General features: G+C 31.1%; 1 protein-coding gene across 1 annotated transcript in view; it reads right to left on the bottom strand.

The window, feature by feature from the left end:
- Bili (FERM domain-containing protein 8 Bili) overlaps positions 1-17928 on the bottom strand; it is a 133122-nt gene extending 115194 nt beyond the window's left edge. The window contains exons 1-6 of the mRNA XM_065514998.1: positions 17247-17928; positions 16377-17188; positions 10242-10411; positions 7209-7555; positions 4210-4371; positions 3954-4142 (exon numbers count right to left, since the gene is read on the bottom strand). Coding sequence (XP_065371070.1) covers positions 3954-4142; positions 4210-4371; positions 7209-7555; positions 10242-10411; positions 16377-17188; positions 17247-17656 — 2090 coding nt within the window. The 5' untranslated portion in view covers positions 17657-17928. The remainder of the gene's footprint in view (positions 1-3953; positions 4143-4209; positions 4372-7208; positions 7556-10241; positions 10412-16376; positions 17189-17246) is intronic.
- Between the last annotated feature and the right edge of the window lie 4483 nt (positions 17929-22411).

The following is a 22411-nucleotide window of genomic DNA, read 5'->3' as shown; positions in this document are numbered from 1 at the left end:
GCTGGGACGAGTCATTAAACAGGGGTCGCACGCTTTAACTATCTCTTCTAAATCTTTGCCCTGATTTGGCCACCAGCAACATTCACGAGCCATAGATTTCATTTTCACTATGCCCATGTGTGAAGCATGCAAAAATGCAACCACCTCTGCTCTTAATTGTTTTGGTATAATCACCCTATAGCCCCAAAACAAACAACTTGATTCCATAGACAACTCATGCCTTTTTAAGAAATATGGATGCAAATCGGGATCCCAACATTTAGGCGGCCAGCCCGCTATAACAAAACTACAAACTTTCTGCAATTTTTTTGTTTATAAAACAATCTTTTCAAAATTCAAAAATCCTCTATCACTCTGAATCCCTTGAACATAATTAACAAAAATATCCTTTGGCGAATCGTCAATTTTCATATCATCTTCCATAGGGTATCTTGAAAAATAGTCAGCAATATTACATTTTGATTTAATATGAGCAATATCAAATTGATAACCTGTCAGAGTTAACGCTATACGCTGCAAAGGCTTATTATCCGTAACTAAAGTAAACGAACGACAGTACAAATACTGGTGAAACTTTTTTACTCCAAAAAAATTGACACGGCTTCACGGTCTAATTGTGAATATCGCTTTTCAGTAGGTGTCAACGTTCTCGAAGCAAACTCAATTGGTCTATCTTCGCCTTTGTCATTAACCTGTGACAACACAGCACCTACCCCTACAGGGCTGGCATCTACCGTCACTTGAGTTTCAAAATTAGCATTAAAATGCGCTAAACAATTCCCAGCCAACAAGCACTCTTTTATCTTATCAACGGCCTCAGAATAATCTCGCGTCCATTTAAATTCAGTATCGGCCTTAAGCAACTGATGTAATGGATTTAACATTGTGGATACGCTCAGCAAGAATCTTCTATAGAAGTTAACGACCCCTAAAAAATCCTAAAGGTCTTTTACATTGTTCGGATATGGAATTTCAGCAATATTGCGAACTTTTTCGGGATTCATACGCAATCCATTTTTGTCAATTACATGGCTTAAATATCTTATCTCTTTACAGAAAAATTCACATTTTTCTAGCGATAATTTAAACCCGGCATCACTTAAAACAGTTAGAACCCGTTCCAGACGTTCGCAATGTAACTTTCGATTCGGAGCACTTATTAAAATATCGTCTAAAAATACAACCACACCCTCCAAACCTGCCAAGAGTGAATCCATTATTCGCAGAAAAATCGCCGGCGCTGAAGCTAAACCATATATAAGCCTAGTATATTGAAATAAACCTTTCGAAGTAGATATAGTAGTAAATTTGCGTGATTCTTCATCTAACTCTATTTGTTGGTACGCCATACTTAAATCCAGTTTTGTAAATTCTTCGCCACCATACAATTTTGTAAAAATTTCCTCAATGCGAGGCAAAGGATACTTCTCTATCATTAAGTATTGGTTTAAAGTTACTTTAAAATCCCCGCAAATCCTAATACTACCATCTTTTTTCATAATTGGAACAATCGGCGTCCCCCAATCGCTATAGTCGACTGGCTGTAAAATTTTTAATTTAACTAAACTTTCTAAACTCGCCTCCACCTTGTCCTTAAGAGCCAACGGCAAAGGTCTAGGCCTAAAAAATTTTGGTGATGCATCATCTTTAACTTTCAACACGGCCTTACCCATTTTAAATTTTCCCAAACCACCGTCTTTAAATTTTGAAAATATGGGACCATTCTTAAATTTGTTTAGCTCAGACGAATAATTTACATTGCAAATTTCAATCCCGAAAGCCTTTAAAAAATTTCTACCCAAAAGTGGTGGACCGCCATTTTCTATTACAATAATTGGGATACGTTTGCATTTATGACCGTATTGAACTAACACATCAGAAGCACCGATAGGCAATATATTTAAACCATTATATGTTTTCAATAGCAAATCTATTTCGCGAAGTTCATAATTACTAAAAGTAGATCTGTACGTATTTTCCGAAATTACATTATTCTCAGATCCCGTATCCAACTCCATATCAAATGGTTTATCATTAATATTTACTGTAACTTTAATTGGTCCGTCTTTTGGACTAGAAAAAGAAAATAAACTTAATTCTCTATTATCATTTTCTAAAAAATTAATATTTTGTGATTTACACATCTTTTTCAAGTGACCCTTTTGTTTACACAAATTACATTTATAATTTTTAAACTTACATTGCTCGCTTTTGTGGTTTTTATAACCGCACACTTGACATTGTTGTTGTTGGTCGCTCTTTTTGTGACTTTGCTGCATGCCTCTCTTTTGCGACTCCTTCTTGTCTCGGCTGCCACTTGCTTTTTTGATGAAATTGACATTTTCTTCTTTCACTACCACCGTGTCATACTGATGCTTAGTGTACTCAACTTGATTTGCAATTTCTAGTACTTTATCAAAAGTACAACTCACCGATTCCATGAAGATATTGTCTCGGGCCGGACCCTTTTCCAACCCCATTACAAATTGATCACGAATTGCACCAAATTCGCAATATACCGCTAATGCTCTAACCCTTACGGCCCATTCGTTTATTGTCTCCGTACTAGATTTTGATGCATTATAAAATTTGTATCTTTCTGCAAATCCTGATGTCGGTGGTTTAAAATGCTTCTTCATCACCGCTACACAGCTATCATAAGTTGTTGTAGCATCTTCCACTGTGGCTGGACTCAACAAATTTGTTAACAGCATATACGAAGTTTCACACAATGACGTCAGCAAAATTGCCTTTTTCTTTACGGAATCAAATATTTCGTTTGCCAGTTAAAATTGATCCATTTGGCTTTGAAATATTTGCCAATTTTTTTGCGTATGGTCAAAATACGGCACCTTCCCAATGATTTGCGTAGTCATTTTTTTTGTCCTATTTTTACAAACCAAACAATTTGTTACTGCAAAAAAAATTTGTTTCCACCAATTTGCAGTTCTTCTTATTTTTTTAGTCTATCCTCGTCGCCACTGTAATAAACTCTACAGTATGTATGTATATACAAAAACCACTTTATTCTTAATTTCTTGTTTTATTTATTTATTTATTTATTTATTTATTTATGTGTTACTTCGTTTCTGTCTATAATACGAGTGAACTTACATACTAATAAATTGAAAGGTAAAGCAAGATGACAAAGTAAATCTCTGTTATTGTTGTTGCTTAAGATTATTTGCAGCAATGGCTTAATACAAGGCGAATTCATACATACATACAAAGTGCAATCTAAATAAAAGAGATTTACCATACCATAAGAGAAATCGTTTGCGTTATTTCTCTTTACAGAGTTAAAACTCTACAAAATTAAAATTTTTTTTTTTTTTTAAATTTAAAATTTTTTTTTTTCCGATTTTGACCCATTGTAGGTCCAACTTACTATGGTCTTATATACGTCGTTGCAAATGTCTTTGAAATATCTATCATTATATATCCATATTGTCTATATTAATGTCTTAGTAATCCAGATATAGGTCAATAATGATCCAGAATATATATACTTTATAGGGTCGGAAATGAAAAATGTAGAAATTACAAACGGAATGACAAACTTATATATACCCTTCTCAAGGGTATAATAAAGTTAGCAGAAAAATATCAATCAACAAACAAATACAATATTTGTAACACTATAGTGTAAACACGAAATGTGTTTTTCGAAATGATTTCTTGACATACCGAATGGCTTCAATAATATTTTAAATTTGTAAAGTATTAATACCCTGTATTGTCATCAGTAAATACCTTAAAAAGCATTCCAAATAAGAAATAAAACTGTATTAAAATATATTTAAAACAAATAGTTTTAGAACGTTTTTGTGTACGTTAAACTAACGATATGAATCTATATAGTATGTAGGTATGTGAAATATGGAAAATAAAAACATATTCGTATAAACAATTAAATCGATAACTATTTTCATAGAAACAACAGATTAACATACCCATAGAAAGGAAGAGCCCAGCAAAATTCCAAATATTTTCGCATTAATTTACGTGTCGTCGCTGTTTGTGGCACACGTTTGAATTGTTCTAATAGGCGAACTTCTGCTGAATTTTTCCGACTAACCGGAAGCCATGACCAACTCGAATTTTTAGCAACATGTTGAGGCAAAAATCTTGATTGATTTTCTCTAAAAATAAAATTATGCAAATTAAAATTCTTAGTCAATGACCTCAAACAACATGTCAACGACTTACCTAAAAAAACTAACCGTATGAGTATGTGAATTGAAGGGGCCCAGTTCGATACGAGCTTGTATACCTCCCAACATTAGTGAATGTACAGATTCCATAATATATCGGCCGGACAATACATTATGTTTGGCTTCTTCATATAGCAACTCCAGTATTCGATGATCTCTGTAAAAGAAAATATTTGTTTAAAAATCAAACTTAAACTAAATCAAAGCTAAATTAGCAAACGCTTGTTGCGTGCAAATTTTATTTTAAAATACCAGAGTTGAGGATGTTGCACTAAATTTTCAGTTTCCTGTTAGTGGAAATTGAAAAATTAGTGATAGTGCAAAATGGTTCACTACAGTTATTGATGTTTAGTGGTGAGTACAAATATATTAACCTCACTAAACAATAATGATATGTAGTAGACAAATGTTTCACTAAAATTTAGTGATAGTGTCAAATTATTTTCTTCATTAAATTTAATAGTGCGCAACAAATTCCAGCACTAATAATATTGGAACAGAGAAATTTTTCACTAAATTGAAAGATTAAGTTAACAGTTTATTATGCATATTTCATTCACAAATTCAAAATTGAAATAACAAAATCAAAGAAAAGAAAAAATGTAATACAAAACAAGTAAGAAAGTATGGTCGGTCAAGCCCGACCATATAATACCCTACACTAAGTAAAAGAGCAAAAACATTTTTCTTTTAAAAATATCAATAATTTATTTTTGGTCGTGTGATTTATGTCTATATGAAAGTCATTTATGTTGAATTTGGTGTGTATACCAACATTTTTAAAAGATTTATATATGCGAGCTATGAGTAATTATGGACCGATCGTAATTTTGGTAACATGAATTTTATATATATAAAATTTATTTGGAGCGAATTTTGTGTAGATACATGTATAAATTAAACATTTATGACAGATAAAGTCAATTTCGGGAGTACATTTCTATGGAGGCTAGGTGAAATAATGGACTGATTTCAGGCTTGATCCTTGGGCGGAAAAAATTATAAATAATAAATTATATGTACCAAATTTTATCCAAATATCTTCAAAATTGCGAACTGTACTCTGCGTACAAGGTTTACATCGTTTAATCGACTCAGAAAGTGATTCTAAGTGGATCGGAATACTTTAAGGTGGGAGTTAGAATAATATTTTTGTGCGTTATAAACATCTGCACAAACGCATTGTACCTTCCCCACTATGCACGGTGGTAAATTCCGGCCAAAAATGTTTTTTTTTGTTTTTTTAATTTTTATAAAATGTTGATGGTAAATTTTTCTTAACACTTCAGAATATACAGTATCATAATTATTTTGGCTATAAAGTAACTATATGGTTATTTATAGAGCTGTAAAGTCAAAGGCTTTTTCTTGTCATTTTAATATTAGAAAAATCGGATTTTTTTACTTTTGAATTGAAGTAGCCTGAGCTTTTTTCTTTAAGGTTTTTTTTTTTTTTGCAAATTAGCACATGCTTTTATAAAACAGTTAGCAGTTAACCATTCTACGTATAAAAGTGAAATGATTTGGAACTAGTTTAAAATCTATAGAAACTAAATTAAAAAAAGTTTGAATCTAATACTGTAAAGTATCAAGAGTAAGTACTATAAATTTCAGCTGCAATTATCTGCCATTCTAATAACCAGAACGATTTCAGTGCCTACATATTTTACACATTTTTTTTGTATTTTTTTGATCAATTTCAAAAATTATGTAAGTTTGAGAGTTATTTACGTCTATGTTGAATTGGCCAAACCATGTATTTGTATGTCGAAATTTTTTCAATGGATCATTTATGTTATTTTTAATTATAAACCTAATTGAAGCCATTTACAAAAATGACATACTTTTTTCGATACTTTTATAACGTCAATGTTTATTTGGCCAACTCCTATATGCAATTTATAATATTTTTTGAGATGGATCAAGTGTGTTTTTCTTAAATATACACCAAATTTCAGGCATTTACATTAAATTAATTGTTCGATCACATATTTTATTCTTTATTTTTGGAATAAATTTCAACCGCTTATATTAAATTTTTTGATACTTTTAGAACGTCCATGCTTTTTTGCTTTATGTTATTCTTAATACAAATACCAAATTTCAAACATTTTTATGAAGAAATAAAGAAGTTATAGATTTTTGGCCGGAATTGACCACCGTGCTATGGCGGTGTAAGGTATAAATAGCACAAGCTCAGTAGATAAGGAAACGAAATTCAAAATTATAACAAACTTATCTAAGTTGTAATCGCTTAACTTGTTCCTTCGCGGGGCTACCACCTCTGTAAAAAATATTTTTATTTTTAAACACCACGACAGCCGAAGATAAACAGGTATTTGGCTCGAATAATGACCACTAATTTATTCACTCTATTTGAGTTTAGTGCAGATTTGTTCACTGCCACTAAATTAAGTGATAGTGTAACATAATAACACTATCACTAAAATAGTTTAGTGGTAGTAAATGTATGCTTCACCATCACTAAACTATTGATAAAATAGTGAACAATCAAATTTGTCCCGCTATATTTAGTGCTAGTGAAATGCTTAGTTCACTACCCCCAACTCTGAAAAAAGGAAATGCGGCTCATTGAGACTGCTAATTTTGACAGATAAGTCCGTTTTTTTCCTACTAGGGTTTGAGTAAAATTATTATTGTCGAGAATTTTCGGGAAATTTTAATTTTTTTCCGTTAAAAACGGCAAATTTAAAATTAATTAAAAATACTTTAATAGATTAAACTATAACATCTCTTGTTAGTGGAACTTTTAAACCCCATTAAGGATAACTCTTTCAGTCACGCTTTTTTGTATATAAGTTTAAAATCAAAACAATTGCATTTTTACTTTAATCAAGGTTAGTTTATTATAAAAAGTAAGAAAAAATAAATCAAAACATAAAAAACCACCCCATTCCGTTTTTTGTGTGGTGAAATGGTTAGTTTACTAACCATTATCTGCAAAAAGATAATAAGAAGTTAACTTATACTCACTTTATTTTCTCCTCATCGCGTTTCGAGAAAAATACATTTCGTTTCAACATAATCATAGGTTCGTCATATTTCTTTTCGATCGGATTTCCATGACTAAATTTTTCCAGTAAATTTGGCCATGCAACTCGGACAACATAAGGTCGATGGTGTGATTTAAGTTGAATTTCTAGAAGCGCACTTGTCATCCACAGACCAAATATACTTTGTGCCAGCAACTTATTTGCTATTCCCAATTCTTCACAGCCTAGTGCAGCAGCTAACATCACCTGAGATGGACATTGGGCAGTCCCCTCAATCTCCATATGCACAGCAACACGTGACATTAAATACACACATGTTGGTATCACCTGCATTATTATTAGAATAAAATATATTTATTTGCAATTTCATATATGTATGTATACGTAAATATGCAGACCTGCCCTTAGAACAATATATTTGCTTTGGGTATTCAGTTATTTAGTATATAAAACTAAAGCTATGTTAGCAATGTAATGACAATGAAAAATTGTTAGCAGAAGGTATTGCTGTATGGCAAAAATTCCCAGAACTGTCAAATCATTTGAAACAAACAATTTGAAATTGTTCATCATTGCCTTGTCTTGACTTTTTTTTATGTAGTTCAAATCGCAATTGAATAACGATTTAAAGATGTACAATGTACATAAAATTGGGTAAATAAGTAGTTACAGGATATAAAGCATTAACTTTGAATGAAAAATAGCCAAGTTATACGTATTTTTCCACACCGCAAATTAATCAAACAATTCTAAGTAAATCGTTTACGCTAAGCAGTTTATTATTTTTTAGTTAGAAAATAACTTTTAGATGCAAAAAAGTTTTTAATCAATTGTGTTACAAATGCAAATATGTAACTTGAAAATTTTTACAAAGATATTTTTTTCTAGAATGTGAGATCAGTTGGAAAGATCCATGTCAAAGAGGACATCAGTCGGATTTACCATCTCCTATTTTAATGAAATATGTTTCTCATATCAGTGACGTTTTCAATGGAAACTCATTCCAATGTAAAAATATCGCGATTTGAAAATTGAAAAATTTGTTAAAATTGTCTAAAATTATTTTTTGATTCCATTTTAAAGGCAAAGCACGAATATAGTAGAGAATTTAGGTGTCCTCATACCATTTTCTTTTTGAATTTTTAACACCGCGATCTTTGATATTTTTTATATTGAAATATATACTCTGAAAATTAACATTTAACCTTTTGGAAGTTAACAATTTTATTCACACCATTTTAAGGACAATAGCTTTGCCTTTAAAATTGAATCAAAAATTATGTTGGACTTTGATTAGCTTTAATGTTATGGTAGCTTCAATGTTATGTTATGTGTATATAATTTTAGACAGTTTTAACAAATTTTTCAATTTTCAAATCACGATATTTTTGAAATGGAAAGGTTCTCCGATGAAATAGTCATAGATTTGAGGAACCCTTTGGAACCGTAATATGTGTGGTAAAATTCATTAAAATCGAATATGTCAAATCCGAAAATAGCATCTGTCAGTTTTGATATGGATTCTCCCAGTTTCAGAAGTTAAAACATATTTTTTTAAATATCATATTTTTTGACGAAATAAAACGAAAATTTTCCAATTTTAGACGATTTGCATCCATTAGTTTTAGATACATACAATGTGCATATACATATGTACAAAAACCCATCTAATGCATATGGGGGATTTCACGTCAAGTGAACCAATTTTTAAAATCGATGTCTTCCGATCGATGTCTTCCGATCTAACCAAGGTTAGACCTATTGGATAGTAATTCAGACACAATTTTTCAACAAGATCGGTCCAGAACTCTCTGAGTTAGAGGGGGTCAAAATTTGACATTTTGGCCAAACATGTGATTTTTCTCATCCATGCAACTTATTACCTATTGTTCTTAGCAAAATGTGTTCCAAATAGTTTAGATAGCTATTTCTTCAATCTTTCGAAAAAAAATATTTAAAAAAAAAATAAAAAATGTTTAATATTTTTTTTCCGAAATCAAAAACTTTTTTAACTTTTTTTCAAAATGGGCCCTTTTTCTTTTTCTTAAAATAAAGCTTAGATATTTTCCTTGAAGACCTATTTGGTCGCTTAGTGGGATGCGAGTTTGATATCTATCAAAAAAAATCAACTCGCATCCCACTACGAGACCAAAAAGCTCTTAAAGAAATAGACCTATACTTTCTTTTGAGCAAAAAAAAATTTAAAAAGGGGCCCTTTTGAAATAAAGTTCGATTTTGCCAAAAAAAATCAATCAAAAAGGACTAGATTTCTTTTGAGCAAAAAAAAAAATTTAAAAAAAGGGCCCATTTTGGAAAAAAAGTTCGATTTTGAAAAAAAAAAAAAAAAAATTGCATGTTTTGAGTTACAAAACATTTATTTTGAAAGATATCCCACTCGCATCCCACTAAGCCACCAAATAGGTCTGAAAGGAAAATATCCAAGCTTTCTTTTGAGCAAAAAAATTAAAAAAGGGTCCATTTTGAAAAAAAAAGTCAACAAAGTTTTTGATTTTGCAGAAAAAGTCAAAAATTGCATTTTTGAGTTACAAAACATTTTTTTCGCACCCCACTAAGCGACCATATAGGTCTTCAAGGAAAATATCTAAGCTTTATTTTAAGAAGAAAAAAAAGGGCCTATATTAAAAAAAGTTAAAAAAGTATTTGGTTTCGGAAAAAAAATATTAAAAATTTTTTTTTTTTTTTAATATTTTTTTTTCGAAAGATTGAAGAAATAGCTGTCTAAATTATTTGGAACATATTTTGCTAAGAACAATAGGTAATAAGTTACATGGATGAGAAAAATCACATGTTTGGCCAAAATGTCAAATTTTTACCCCCTCTAACTCAGAGAGTTCTGGACCGATCTTGCTGAAAAATTAGGTCTTACCTTGGTGTAAATTTCATCCCGATCGGAAGACATCGATTTTAAAAGTTGGTTCACTTGACGTGAAATCCCCCATATATATTTTTAAAGACGGGTCTAATGCACAACATAAATAATTTATAGTCTTACATTTTGAAGTGGTCTAGAAATCGAAGATGTAGTTTTGACACCGTTTGCAGAACTGCTAGTTGACGTTGATGGAGCATTTCCTATCGGCAAATTTCCTGTCCTAGACACATCCGTTGATCCACCACCCTTAGATTGATCTGACAAATAGTTGTTTGCATTTGTACTGAGGCCTATTGAAATAATATAACACAGAAAATAATTACAAAAATGATTAAGTAATTAAATGCTTGACCATTAACCGAAATTATTAAAAATTTTTTAAAATATTTTTAAATTAAATAAATAAACTTGAAACTAAATCTATATACATAAATATATAAATGCCTTTGTAAGGCATCGGTTCTGCCTAAACGGCAGAATTTATTGAAATTTGCAACATAGATAGATCCTTACTTGGAAGCGTCAATTGGCTATTTTTTTTTTCAATACTTGGACCACAAAGAGATAAACAGGGGGAAAACCAGTAAAATCTGTACCTCTGGTTTTTAAACAATAAATACTAGGGTATTTATTCGACTAATGATCGTTCGATTAATCGAATAATTTCTTACGAATAATTATTCGAACAATTTACAAATGGCCATTTTCGAATAACGAATAATTCGAAAAAATTTTATGTAGAATAATCGAATAAAACAAATAAATGTTCATATATATAAATATTTCATAATTTCAAATTAGTCACAAAAATTGTATTGTTTCTGAAATTCGACAAATAACTAAAGACAAAGGGACTCTCGATCACTGCACAGTGGTTTAAAAATGGAAATAATTCGGTGTATTGCGAACTATTGGAGATATTGTTACGAAATTTCACATGGTTTGAGCTGAGGTGCTTCTGAATTTATTTACGTTTGTTCAGCTTCCTAGCGCTAATGGGGGCCAGTACGTAGTCCCTCAAAATTGGTCAACTCGGGTCTAAATTTTTTTAAAAAAAATCGCCAAAAATCCATTTATGATCCTAATGAGCTGAAATTTTGAATATAAATAGTCCTTGAGAAGATCTACGCTTACAAGAGTAGGTTGTATCTATTAGTTGAAGGGATAAAATTCTAAATAAAATAAAAACAACTTGCTAACAGTTATCTCTTCCCTATAAAAAGTTATACGCATCCGAAGTTGGAACTTGTAAAAAGGGCCGTATTTTTAAATTTTTTCCCAAAAAAGCCCATTTTGTAGAAAAAATTTCTTCGGGACTATATAGAATTTTTATATGATCCGGAAAGATAACTTAATGCAAAAGCGTGTAAAGAAAAAATTGGATCACTTAAGCCAGTCCTATCCAAACTTGGCCAATTTAAAAAAAAATTTCGGTTTCAGTAAAAAATTCTAAAAAGGCAAATACCGATCCACGAAAAAGTGCCATACTTGTATAACCTCATATGGTTCTTAAATACCTACTAAGTATTTTTACTATCACACGTATTTTTACTATCACACAATTTTTGGAACACATTTTCCCCGTTTTAGGAATTTCGGTATTTGAAAATAAGAAATTTCAAAAATGCTGATGCCATTGATTTAAGGATATTTGAGTCTATATTGGTTCCAAATTTTGTTGTGATATCTTTAATTGTTAAAATTTTACATTAATTCAAATTTTATATTTTGTAGATGGGTTGACTCGTCAACTGTAGATGAGTGTTCCGATAGCTCCTTCTATAAATATATAAATATTACTGCAAGAAGTTACAATTCTAAAAACAAATCTTTCAAAATTTTTAACTTAGGACTTGAACCAATGAAAATAAAAGGTTCGGAATAAAATATTTGTTATTTAGCTGGCGAAATATTAGAAGAATCGTAATTAATAATCAAAATTTTAACTTAGATTAAAGTGGAGTTGAATGTGATGGATAATGTGATTTTGAAACGGTCGTCGAAAGTGATATTGAGGATGACATTTATAATGATTACATTGAAATAGATGAAGGCCGTGATCTTAAAATATATGTATATACATAAGTGATGTTATTAACCACGTACGTAAGTGTTGCAAAATACACATTTAATAAATCTAATTATAAACACAAATGTTGCAAACTAACGTTTTGTTGCAAGAAAATCATGAAGTTCGTCTTATACATGATTTTGAACATCGTTGAACATTTTTGCCTAACATGGTAATAAACTTTTTGCGTATTTGTAAATGCGTCAATCATGCACTGCCTGACTTCAAATTAGCTACGTTCGCTGACAATGATATCAAACTTTGCACAGATTCCCTTTATTGTTTAATTCCCCAAGACCACTTTATTAAGCAAAGATTCGGCAACGTTGATAGAGCTTGATGTATAATACAATTTGTTATAAATAATTTAGAAATAATAAAGAATTAGTTATTCAATTTAAAACCCAAATTAATGAACGACATAAAAAAGTTCTTAATACGTGTATATTGTCTTTGAATTCAGGATCATGTCCAACTGCTCAAATTTTTTAAAGCATTTTTTGTTATTCTTTAACAAGACATCAAAACATCAGTCTTTACTTTTTTAAAAAAATTTAAATTATTCGAATTATTCGGTAATTTTAAACGTGTGATCGAATTATTCGAACAAGTTAAAATCTCTTAATCGGATTATTCGTTTTATTCGAACATGATAAAAATCGAATAATTCGAATACCCTAATAAATACTAAACGGCTGAACCGATTTTATTGATATTTCGAATATAGGTAGATTATTACTTGGAAGCATCAATAGGCTATACTTATTTTCACAACATGGACTATAAAGGGACAAAAAAGGGAAAAGAACCCTTTTTACATGGTTTACCAATACCCACCCGGGTTTACCAATACCCACCCGGGTGACTCTATACTTTTATATGTATATGCGACGAATGAAATTTTAAAAAACCCTTTAAAAAGTTTAAAGTGTTTCTATTAAATTCTATAGAACCTTAAAATTTGTTCAGTAAAAAAAATATTAAACCAATAAAAACGATGTGGTCACCCGGGTGGGTATTGGTAAAGCGAAGGTTAAAAGAAAACATTTTTAATTTAGATCAATACAGTCACAAAAATATGTATTTAGAAAGACGATTAACTTGATTTCATTTATTAGTTTTAATGTATTTCATTCAAATTTGCATATTTTTGCCATTTTTGCCACGAAGTATATGGTTAGAAAAATAAATAAAATTTTTTTATCAAAAATGTTTTTTTTTAAATTAAAAATATTTTTTTATTAACTTCAATATAAAATAGGTATTTAATTAGTTAGTTTATGGCTTTTTATATATTCATGCATATGTATATTAATATTAATGTGTTGTTTTGGAGATATTTATAGAAATTTTAAGAGTTTTTTTAAATGAATTTTCGATCTTTTTATAGTGATCTAGTCAGATTTATTCATGTTTTAGAAGAATGGGGGATTTTGCATCAGTTAATTTAAAGTTGAGACTTTTAGATATTTTAAACTTACTGTTTAAGTGTATTCAACGAATTTTGAATATTTTTCTGATGTATTATTTATAATTAAATTAAAAGATATGCCAAATTGAACTTGCTCAAGTCTAATGTCTCAGCAAGATTTACCGCAACTAAAAACTGACCAAAAACAACAATTTATTTTGTTATTGAAGAGGATACCTGTAGGTTTTTAGTACTATTTTTAACCTGTCTAATCTATTTTTATTATTTCTTTTAAGTTCATTTTATTAATAAAAATTCTCCCAATTATAATATTTCTGTAATTAAATTTGAAGAAATTTATTTATAAAGTTTTGTTTTCTTGAAAAAACGTAATTTCTTGAAATGAACAAAATGAAAGTAACTTGAAAAAGTGGTAGATGTTAAAATTATATTTAAAAAAACCTGTTATCAAAAAAACTACTAAAAAACCTCTAAATTTCAAAAACAAAATAAAGGAAAAAAAACTTGAACTTGACTTGACTGTCTAAGCAAATGATTAAAAATAAAATTGTTGAATGTATGATTGAGAGGGTGAGAGAGCAATAAAATACTTGAAGCAGGGATGGAAAATTATATTTTTGATTTGTATAAAAAAGAAACATTTATTAGTTCACATACAGTTCTATAACGCTTGCATGTATCCAGTATTGGTTCTAGGTTTTCGTTGAGACTGAAGATATCGGATAAAATGATTTCTGGCCAATATGACAAATTATAAATCGGCACCATGAGGTTATTAAAATAAATTCTATAAAAAGCAATTATTGAAATATAAGTGTTAAGCTAATAGGAATTAAAATACCAGAGGAACATCTTGTCCTATTGCAAGAAGTCTGTAAAGAACATTTTTTAATAAGAACAACGCAGGGGTTGGTAGAGGACATTAGAGACGAGGATCAGCAATTCATAATTATCCAAAATGAACAAAAACCAAATCCTAGAAAAGTATTATTTTCCACAAATGTCGAAATTAGTAAAAGACTACACGAAATCGTGTAAAATATGTAATAAGAATAAATACGATAGACATCCTCCAAACTTCGTATTACAACCAACACTGATTCCGTCATACCCTACTAAAATATTACACATTGACATAATGGAAATCCAAAAAGAAAAATTTATTACATGCGTAGATAAATTTTCCAAGTACGCAAAATTTTTTCACATTAAAAATAAGTCAGTTTTAGATATTCACGATAAAATTACTTAATTTATTTTCCGCACCGAAAATACTTGTAATGGATAATGAAGGCAGCTTCATTAGCCCTATAGTACTTAATTATATAAAAGTTCTTGGAATCGAAACCTGAAGTAATGAAGTAAATGGTACGATTGAAAGAGCCCATTCAAAAATCATTGAAATGACTTCGAGAAAAGTATCCAGATTATTCTACTAAGGAACTAATTAGCATTACAATCTGTTACAAAAAGGAAGTCTGTTGACATTTTTTTTTAATCGAGTAGAAAGAATTAATTAATTATTAAAATCTAGCGGTCTTTAAGAAAATAGTAAATAATGATTTGAAAAATTAAATAGCTAGAAATCAGAAAATACAACTCTACAGACAAAACGCCAAAAAACAAAAGCCAAAGAAGTATGATACTGGAGCCACAGTTTCAAAAAGATTAAGGGAAAAGATAAACCTTTATATTTCAAGCAAACGGTCGAGAAAGATAATATCGTCACAATTACTACTACCGACAACACAAAATTCACAAGTCCCATTTAAAAACTTGAACACTGGACAGGGGCAACTGTGGATATCTGCATATACAACAATACAACCAATAGTTAAAATAAAACAAGGCATCTGAAAAATCAGTAATGGAAATTATACCACCAATATTACAGGGCAACTTGACAGAGAAGGAAATCAAATTGGATTTACAATAACTTCACCATCTTCATCTCAAGAACATTGAGCACTTATATAACCTTTCATATAGGTTCTTATTACGTTTTACTTCTAATTGGTTTTTCAATAATCCTAACTATTCAATTATATTCAAAATGTAAGAATCGCCAAAGATCAGTACAATTTCCACCTTCTGTTTATTTTCCTGAACTCAAAATAAAATAAATTTTGCTTTACTTGATCAGTGGTATACTGATACTTAAGAAGGGGGGTAGTTAACATATCCGGCAAATACCACCAATAACAACCAATTACAATATTCGATTACTAAACAAATAAATAAAACTATATTCTTGCAAATTAAGCTTTTATAAAAATTGTATAAAAACCAAACATTGAAATTAGGTTAAAATAAGTTTTTGTTAATTATAAAGTAAGCAAAATAAGTTTATAAAAAGAAAATAATAAAATAAATAAGCAGTACACCACATTGTAACATATTCTATTTTAAACTTCATAACTTGTATTTTACATAATCAAAGATTCATATGTATCACACGGTATGTAAAATGTACATTGTCACAAAATACATGCAATACATACCGTGTAAACCTCCTATTACTAATGTATTACATTCTGCTGTACGCTTTTAACTTCTACAAATATACTGTAAAATATAATTTATTTCAAGTGCAATGAACACCCGAGATGTGTTTTCACTGAATATTAGGGGCTATATAAAATTAATTTTCCAAAGAAAATTCTGTTTTATGGAGAATTAATTTTCGTTTTAATTTTTTTCCGTTCTACTGAAAACTTATGAAAAACAGATCGCTCATGTTTTGTTTACATACCTGGGGAATAATGTACGTGTGTTTGAGCGGCTGTGACATTGGATGTCATATTTCCATCGGCAACAATGTTAGCACTGCAACCGGAAATATCACCGGCACCAACAAAACATCCTGGATTTGATGAGGAGGATACCGGTGTTAAAACATTCCCCATGTTATCTGTTTCGTTTCGTACGGCACTAACTACGCTAGAGACGCTCGACGATGACGTGAATGTGTTGCCACCAGCTGTTTGTATTTGCGCCGTGGTCACCACTCGATGTACTGTGTACATTATTGGTGGTACTTGAGACGGTAATGAGCTCATTGCCAACGATGTGGGAGCTACCACTTGGTCGCAGTTATTATTCAGATGTGTTTGTGTCGCTGCCACCATACGACCATTTCCTAAAGCTAAACTACAGCTCAATGTATCGTCACCAGGATCAACTGTTGAAGTGGGACTACACGTATTATTATGTTGATGTTGCTGCTGTTGCTGCTGCTGCTGCTGTAGTTGTTGCTGGATACCACCAGCAGAATTTGTTTGTTGCTGATTATAATGATGGTAGTGATGTTGGTGAGCTTGTTGCTGAGACATTTGATGGTGGTGATGATGATGTTGTTGATGTTGCGATTGATGATTTTGTTGTGGCTGTTGTTGATGTTGCTGCTGTCCTTGTCCCTGTAATTGTATTGAGGGTGACGGTGAAGCTGTATTAATGCGGCCAGTAACACTACTACTTCCTCCTCCACCTCCAGCTGTTCCACTGCTGCCCGAATAATAATCATCGCGACACCTGTAATCGGCAGTGTTGTGATACAATCGAGATCTAAAATAGGGGATTGGAAAAATATGTATTTGCTACATTTCTATCTTAGTTTACTCACTGATACTCTTGTGGTGTTAATTTTCTTCGATGATATTGTAGTGTTCCCATTGGTACTGACATTACATTTATGTAATTCCCAGCTCCATTGGAATTGTTGCAATGGCCGCCGTTATTTATGCTTGAAGCTACAGAGCCAGCACTTGATACGGCAATAACTGCACTATTGCTGGTAGCGTTACCGTATGCAACATTGCAGTTATTGACGCGCAAGTTGTTGTGCGAAGATTTTCCACTGCCGTGGTTACTGCGTGAAAGTGATTCCCTGCAATTAAACGCACTCGCAGAATAATTTGAATCACTAGGCGCGTACTCCTGCTGCGACGTTGTAGTACCGACTCCATTTGATGTCACTGATGATGTTGACGTAACAGGCGTTGTATTACGACAATAAAATTTATTTGAATCCATTTGCTACTTAGATCCTTCTCTAAACTATTATGTCAACAAATGACACCATAAACATCAACGACGTATTATAGTAATACCGTTGTACACCGTCAACGTCTACAGCTGCCGACTGTATTTATCGATTCGTTACCATTATCTTGTATTATCATCTTTATATAATATCCCACAGTTAAGAATTCTGTAGATTGCAGTGAAACCAATTGTTTTAAAAATAATTCTTTTAGTTGCTATAGGGAACAATTTAGCTCCAAAAGATAAAGTACCGATTGAGAATGTTGAAGTTTTCAAGTCAAATTCTCAAAATGTCATTATCCCATTAGATGTTTATTGAACTGGAATTAAAAGAATAATTAATATTAATAACATGACAAATATTTGACGAAAAAGATGTAATCGCTAAATCAAATATATTTGAATTGTTTTATTTATTCCAAAAACTTATTTTACTTTGGATGATTCAAAACAAAAAATTTATTTTTATTTTATTTGATGCTGTTTGATTTTACAAATCAATTGTAAGGGTGAACACGTCAAACAAATTTGTGCTAAAAAAAGCGGTTACGCTTTTTTGAGCAAATATTTGCCATATGTGACCCTACCTTAAGTTATGAAATTATTCCTATTTTCTGTACTCCACGGTTATGTGCTTAGAAATTTAAATCTATTTGAAAATAATTATTGGGTGTATGACTTAAAAATTAGGGATTTTTCAAATTTTTAGGTTTTATTTTGAAACGTTTGTACAATATAAATTTATTCAAAGTATTGGCGATTGTTTGCTATGACCTATTCCCATCGTTCAACTATAGGTTAAATGATTACTTTTTCTGTGCTAAATTAATAACGACTACAAAATCATGGTATTCAAACCAAAACCTTAAAGAATTTCGAAAGTAAGAATAATTCTATTAAAAAAATGGAATTTAACCCACTAACGACCAAAAATTAACCCATTTACAATCATTAATGCAAACTTAATAATTATTTATTTATTTATTTTAATTATACTAAAACTTTTAGTAATTGCTTAAATCTAATTCATTTTGTAAATTTAAATCAAAAAGGTCCTCTTCGCTTTCATTAATTTTATCGTCTTGGTGGCTAAAGTGAAATTCTTCCATGGGTTCACTGCAACATAACAGTTGAATTACTTCTGGTAGAAGTGTGGAACGTTTCCGGTTTTGTAAGCGCCTATCTAAAAATGATGTGGAAATTAATGGATCTGAGGTAGCTTCGGAGCTTAAAGAATATGTCTTCCCCGCTTCCATTACATCGTCTTTTTGCATCTCAAAAATTTTTCAGCAATATGAAAATAGATTGCAAAGAAACTTTGCTTTTAAAATTTCAATAATTTATATTCGTGAGTGATTTTCGGAAGTGGGTTATATGGGAGCTATGACCAATTATGGACCGATCGTCATGAAATTAAGTCGTGTGATTATTTTCTTTATGAGAGTTGAATTTTCTGTGTATACCAAAATTTTAAAGAGATTTATGCACGTTAAAGTTATTTTCGGAAGCGGGTATTATATGGGAGCTATGACTAATTAAGGACCGATCATCATAAAATTAGCTGACATGAATTTTGTATATAAGATTTATTTGGAGCAAAATTTGCGTAGATACCTACACACAGAAAACAGATTCGTGATAGCAACCGAATTTGTTGCCAATCGAATGATTCGGTTGTACACATAGAATTTTTCGGTTCTATCAACAGAAAGTCAGTTGATAAAGAAGAATTTCAGTTGAAGAAACCAATCTTTTGTTACCCCTTCTAAAATTTTCTAGTCACAACTGTAAAATTCGGTCACTAAGGCAGAATCATTCGATTGGCAACAAATTCGGTTGCTATCACGAATCAGTTTTCTCTGTGTATATAAATTAAACATTTATGGCCGATAAAGTCCAATTACGGGGGAAAATTTGTATGGGGGCTAGGTGGTATAATGGACCGATTTCAGCCAATTTAAATAGGCTTCGTCCTTGGGCCGAAAAAATTATATGTACCATATTAAGGTGGGTGTTAGTCTAATATTCTTCGACATTACAAACATCTGCACAAACGCATTATACCCTCCCCACTATGGCGGTGTAGGGTATAACAAATTTATTGTTTTCGTTATATGCTTTTCCACTTCATCTGAAAATATGTTTACTTCAATTTTGTCTACATGTTTGAAAATGGTATACAATTTTTCTTTTTTTGAATTTTCGTTAAGCCAAATTTCAAACAATAACCTAAAAAATATATGGTCAATTCACAAGGTCTCTTATCAGTCATATTGTCATAATGTCCTAATATATCACGGCTCGGCTTAACCGACTCTTAGACATTCGGCGCAAGTCTCTACTGGTTTGTTACGATAACACAATAAACATAACATACATAGTAGTATTATTTTAGGACATTTTTTGCTTGAAAAACAATAAAAACCATTGTGAAATATTAGGACATTATGACAATATGACATGATAAGAGACCTTGTGAATTGACCAATAGTATTATTCGAAAACGGCTAAAAATGGCTATTATATGTAAATGAAAATTGGTTTATAACATTTCAATATATTCATTTCTGATTTCATTTAATCTACCGAACTGCCGAAATTTTAAAAGCTTTCACGAAGTTACATTTTGAAAACAATCGCAGCACTTTTAAGGTTATGTTAAAAAAGTGGATTTATTTCAAGCAAGTTAAACAATTTTATCACATTATTTAACAAAAAACATTACTTACTTAATTTATTTCTCCATTTTCACTTTCTAGTTTATAACTCGCGAAATTATTTAAACATGCAATTGAAAATTTGAAAGCAATACAGACAGGCTTTTCAACAAAATTTATTAAGTAATTACGATGCAATGTATTTGACTGCGTGTTGTCAAATGGAATTTAATATTTACCAAAAACAATGGCATTAAAAAAGTGCATTTGAAAAATTGGACTTTAGCATAGTTTTGGTAGCTGTTTAACTTATAGTGCGTTCTGGCAACATACATATTCCGAGCCAAACGAACTGCTAATCTTTTGAAGCTAAGAACGAATCAAGCCAATATCGAAAGAAATAGTAGTCGGGCGGGCCATGGTCTGAACTACAAAGCGGCTGAGGTACAATCTCCCAACCACTTCATTCTAAATACTTTTTAACAGTTATTGCAACATGTGGCCAAGTGTTGTCATTATGCAATATTACGGGTTTCGGCCAATGCTCGATTAAAATTAAAGAAAGCGTTCTGAATCGATGAATGAAATAGTAAATGGACGGGGCACGGTCTGAACTATAAAGCGGCTGAGACACAACCTCCCAACAACTTCATTATAAATACTTTATAACAGTTATTGCAACATGGCCGAGCGTTGTCATGATGGAATATTACGGTTTTCGGCCAATGCTCGATTAAAATTAATCAGTGGCGTTCTTGTTGAGTTTTACAACAATCTTCATGGAGTTATGCCTCCAATTCCAACTTTTTTGGCTGGTCTGGGCTATCTTTGTCTGAACCGCACAATCCATCTCTCGCACGTTGAAACCGATGGAACACATTCACCATCAGCTTTGATGATCAATCGGTGTGCTTCAGCGGCACTTTTTTCAAAGAAGTCAAACTTCCCCCATTTGAGGCTTTGTTGGTACCAAATTCGACATTTGCGAAGCATTCGAGTTTTAGTTATTTAAAAGAGCTCTTGAAAAAGTGGAATATTTTTGAAGGACGGGCCCGACCTTATGATACCCTACACCGAGTATATGATTATAAAGAGATTTCTTTTGATATGAAACTTATTTGTGTTGAATCTTATTTGAATACCAACATTTTAGGTAGTGAGCCTTATATGGGAGCTATGACTAATTATGGACCAATCGTCACAAAATTTGGTGGGATGATTTGCGAATATATGAAACGTATTTGTGTTGAATTTTGTTTAGATACTGACATATTTCAGAGATTTATGTATATTAATGACATTTTCGAAAATGTTGCTTATATGGGAGCTATGGAACATTGTTGACCGATCGTCACAAAATTTGGTCGTGAGAGTTGTGCTGAATTTAATTTTAATATGTTTATAATTAAGATATTTATGAGAGCTTAACTATTTTCAAATAGGACAATCGTATGGGGGCAATGAGAAATAATGGAAAGGTTTGCGCCAAATTTTGTCGAATTATCTTCAAAGTTGCGACCTGTAGTTTGATTACAATGCTTACATGGACACACGGACGGACATGGCTTAGTCGACTCAGAAAGTGATCCTGAGCAGTTTGGTATGCTTTATGGTGGGTATTGGGACAATATTTTTGTATGTTGCAAACATCAGCCCTAACCCATTATACCTCCCCCACTATGCTGGTGTAGGTTATAAACATGCACTTATCTTGATAAAACTTTTTTGTATACAAATAATTTTTTTTTTTATATTTTAATTTGAACTTTATATATATAAAGGGTGACATTTTAACATTTAGTATAGAATATTTGGATCTATAACTCACTATTTTTTTGGAAAAAAATTATTGGAAATCTAAAAGGATATTCAAGGATAAAAATTTGAAAGGGCATTTCTGACATCGTTTGATCCTTAAAGGATAAATTAAAAAATACAAAATATTTTACCACTCTTCTTGATCATTTGACACCAAACTTGGCATAGTATGATGATCAGAAGTATTTTAAAACATTTTTTAAAAATGTACTCCTCTGAAAATTGTAAGTCCTTTTAACAGGAAACAGGATCACGAAATAAAAAACTG

This window comes from Calliphora vicina, chromosome 1, assembly GCF_958450345.1.
Source record: "Calliphora vicina chromosome 1, idCalVici1.1, whole genome shotgun sequence".
Classification (NCBI taxonomy): domain Eukaryota; kingdom Metazoa; phylum Arthropoda; class Insecta; order Diptera; family Calliphoridae; genus Calliphora; species Calliphora vicina.
This window is presented reverse-complemented; position numbering and strand designations above follow the sequence as displayed.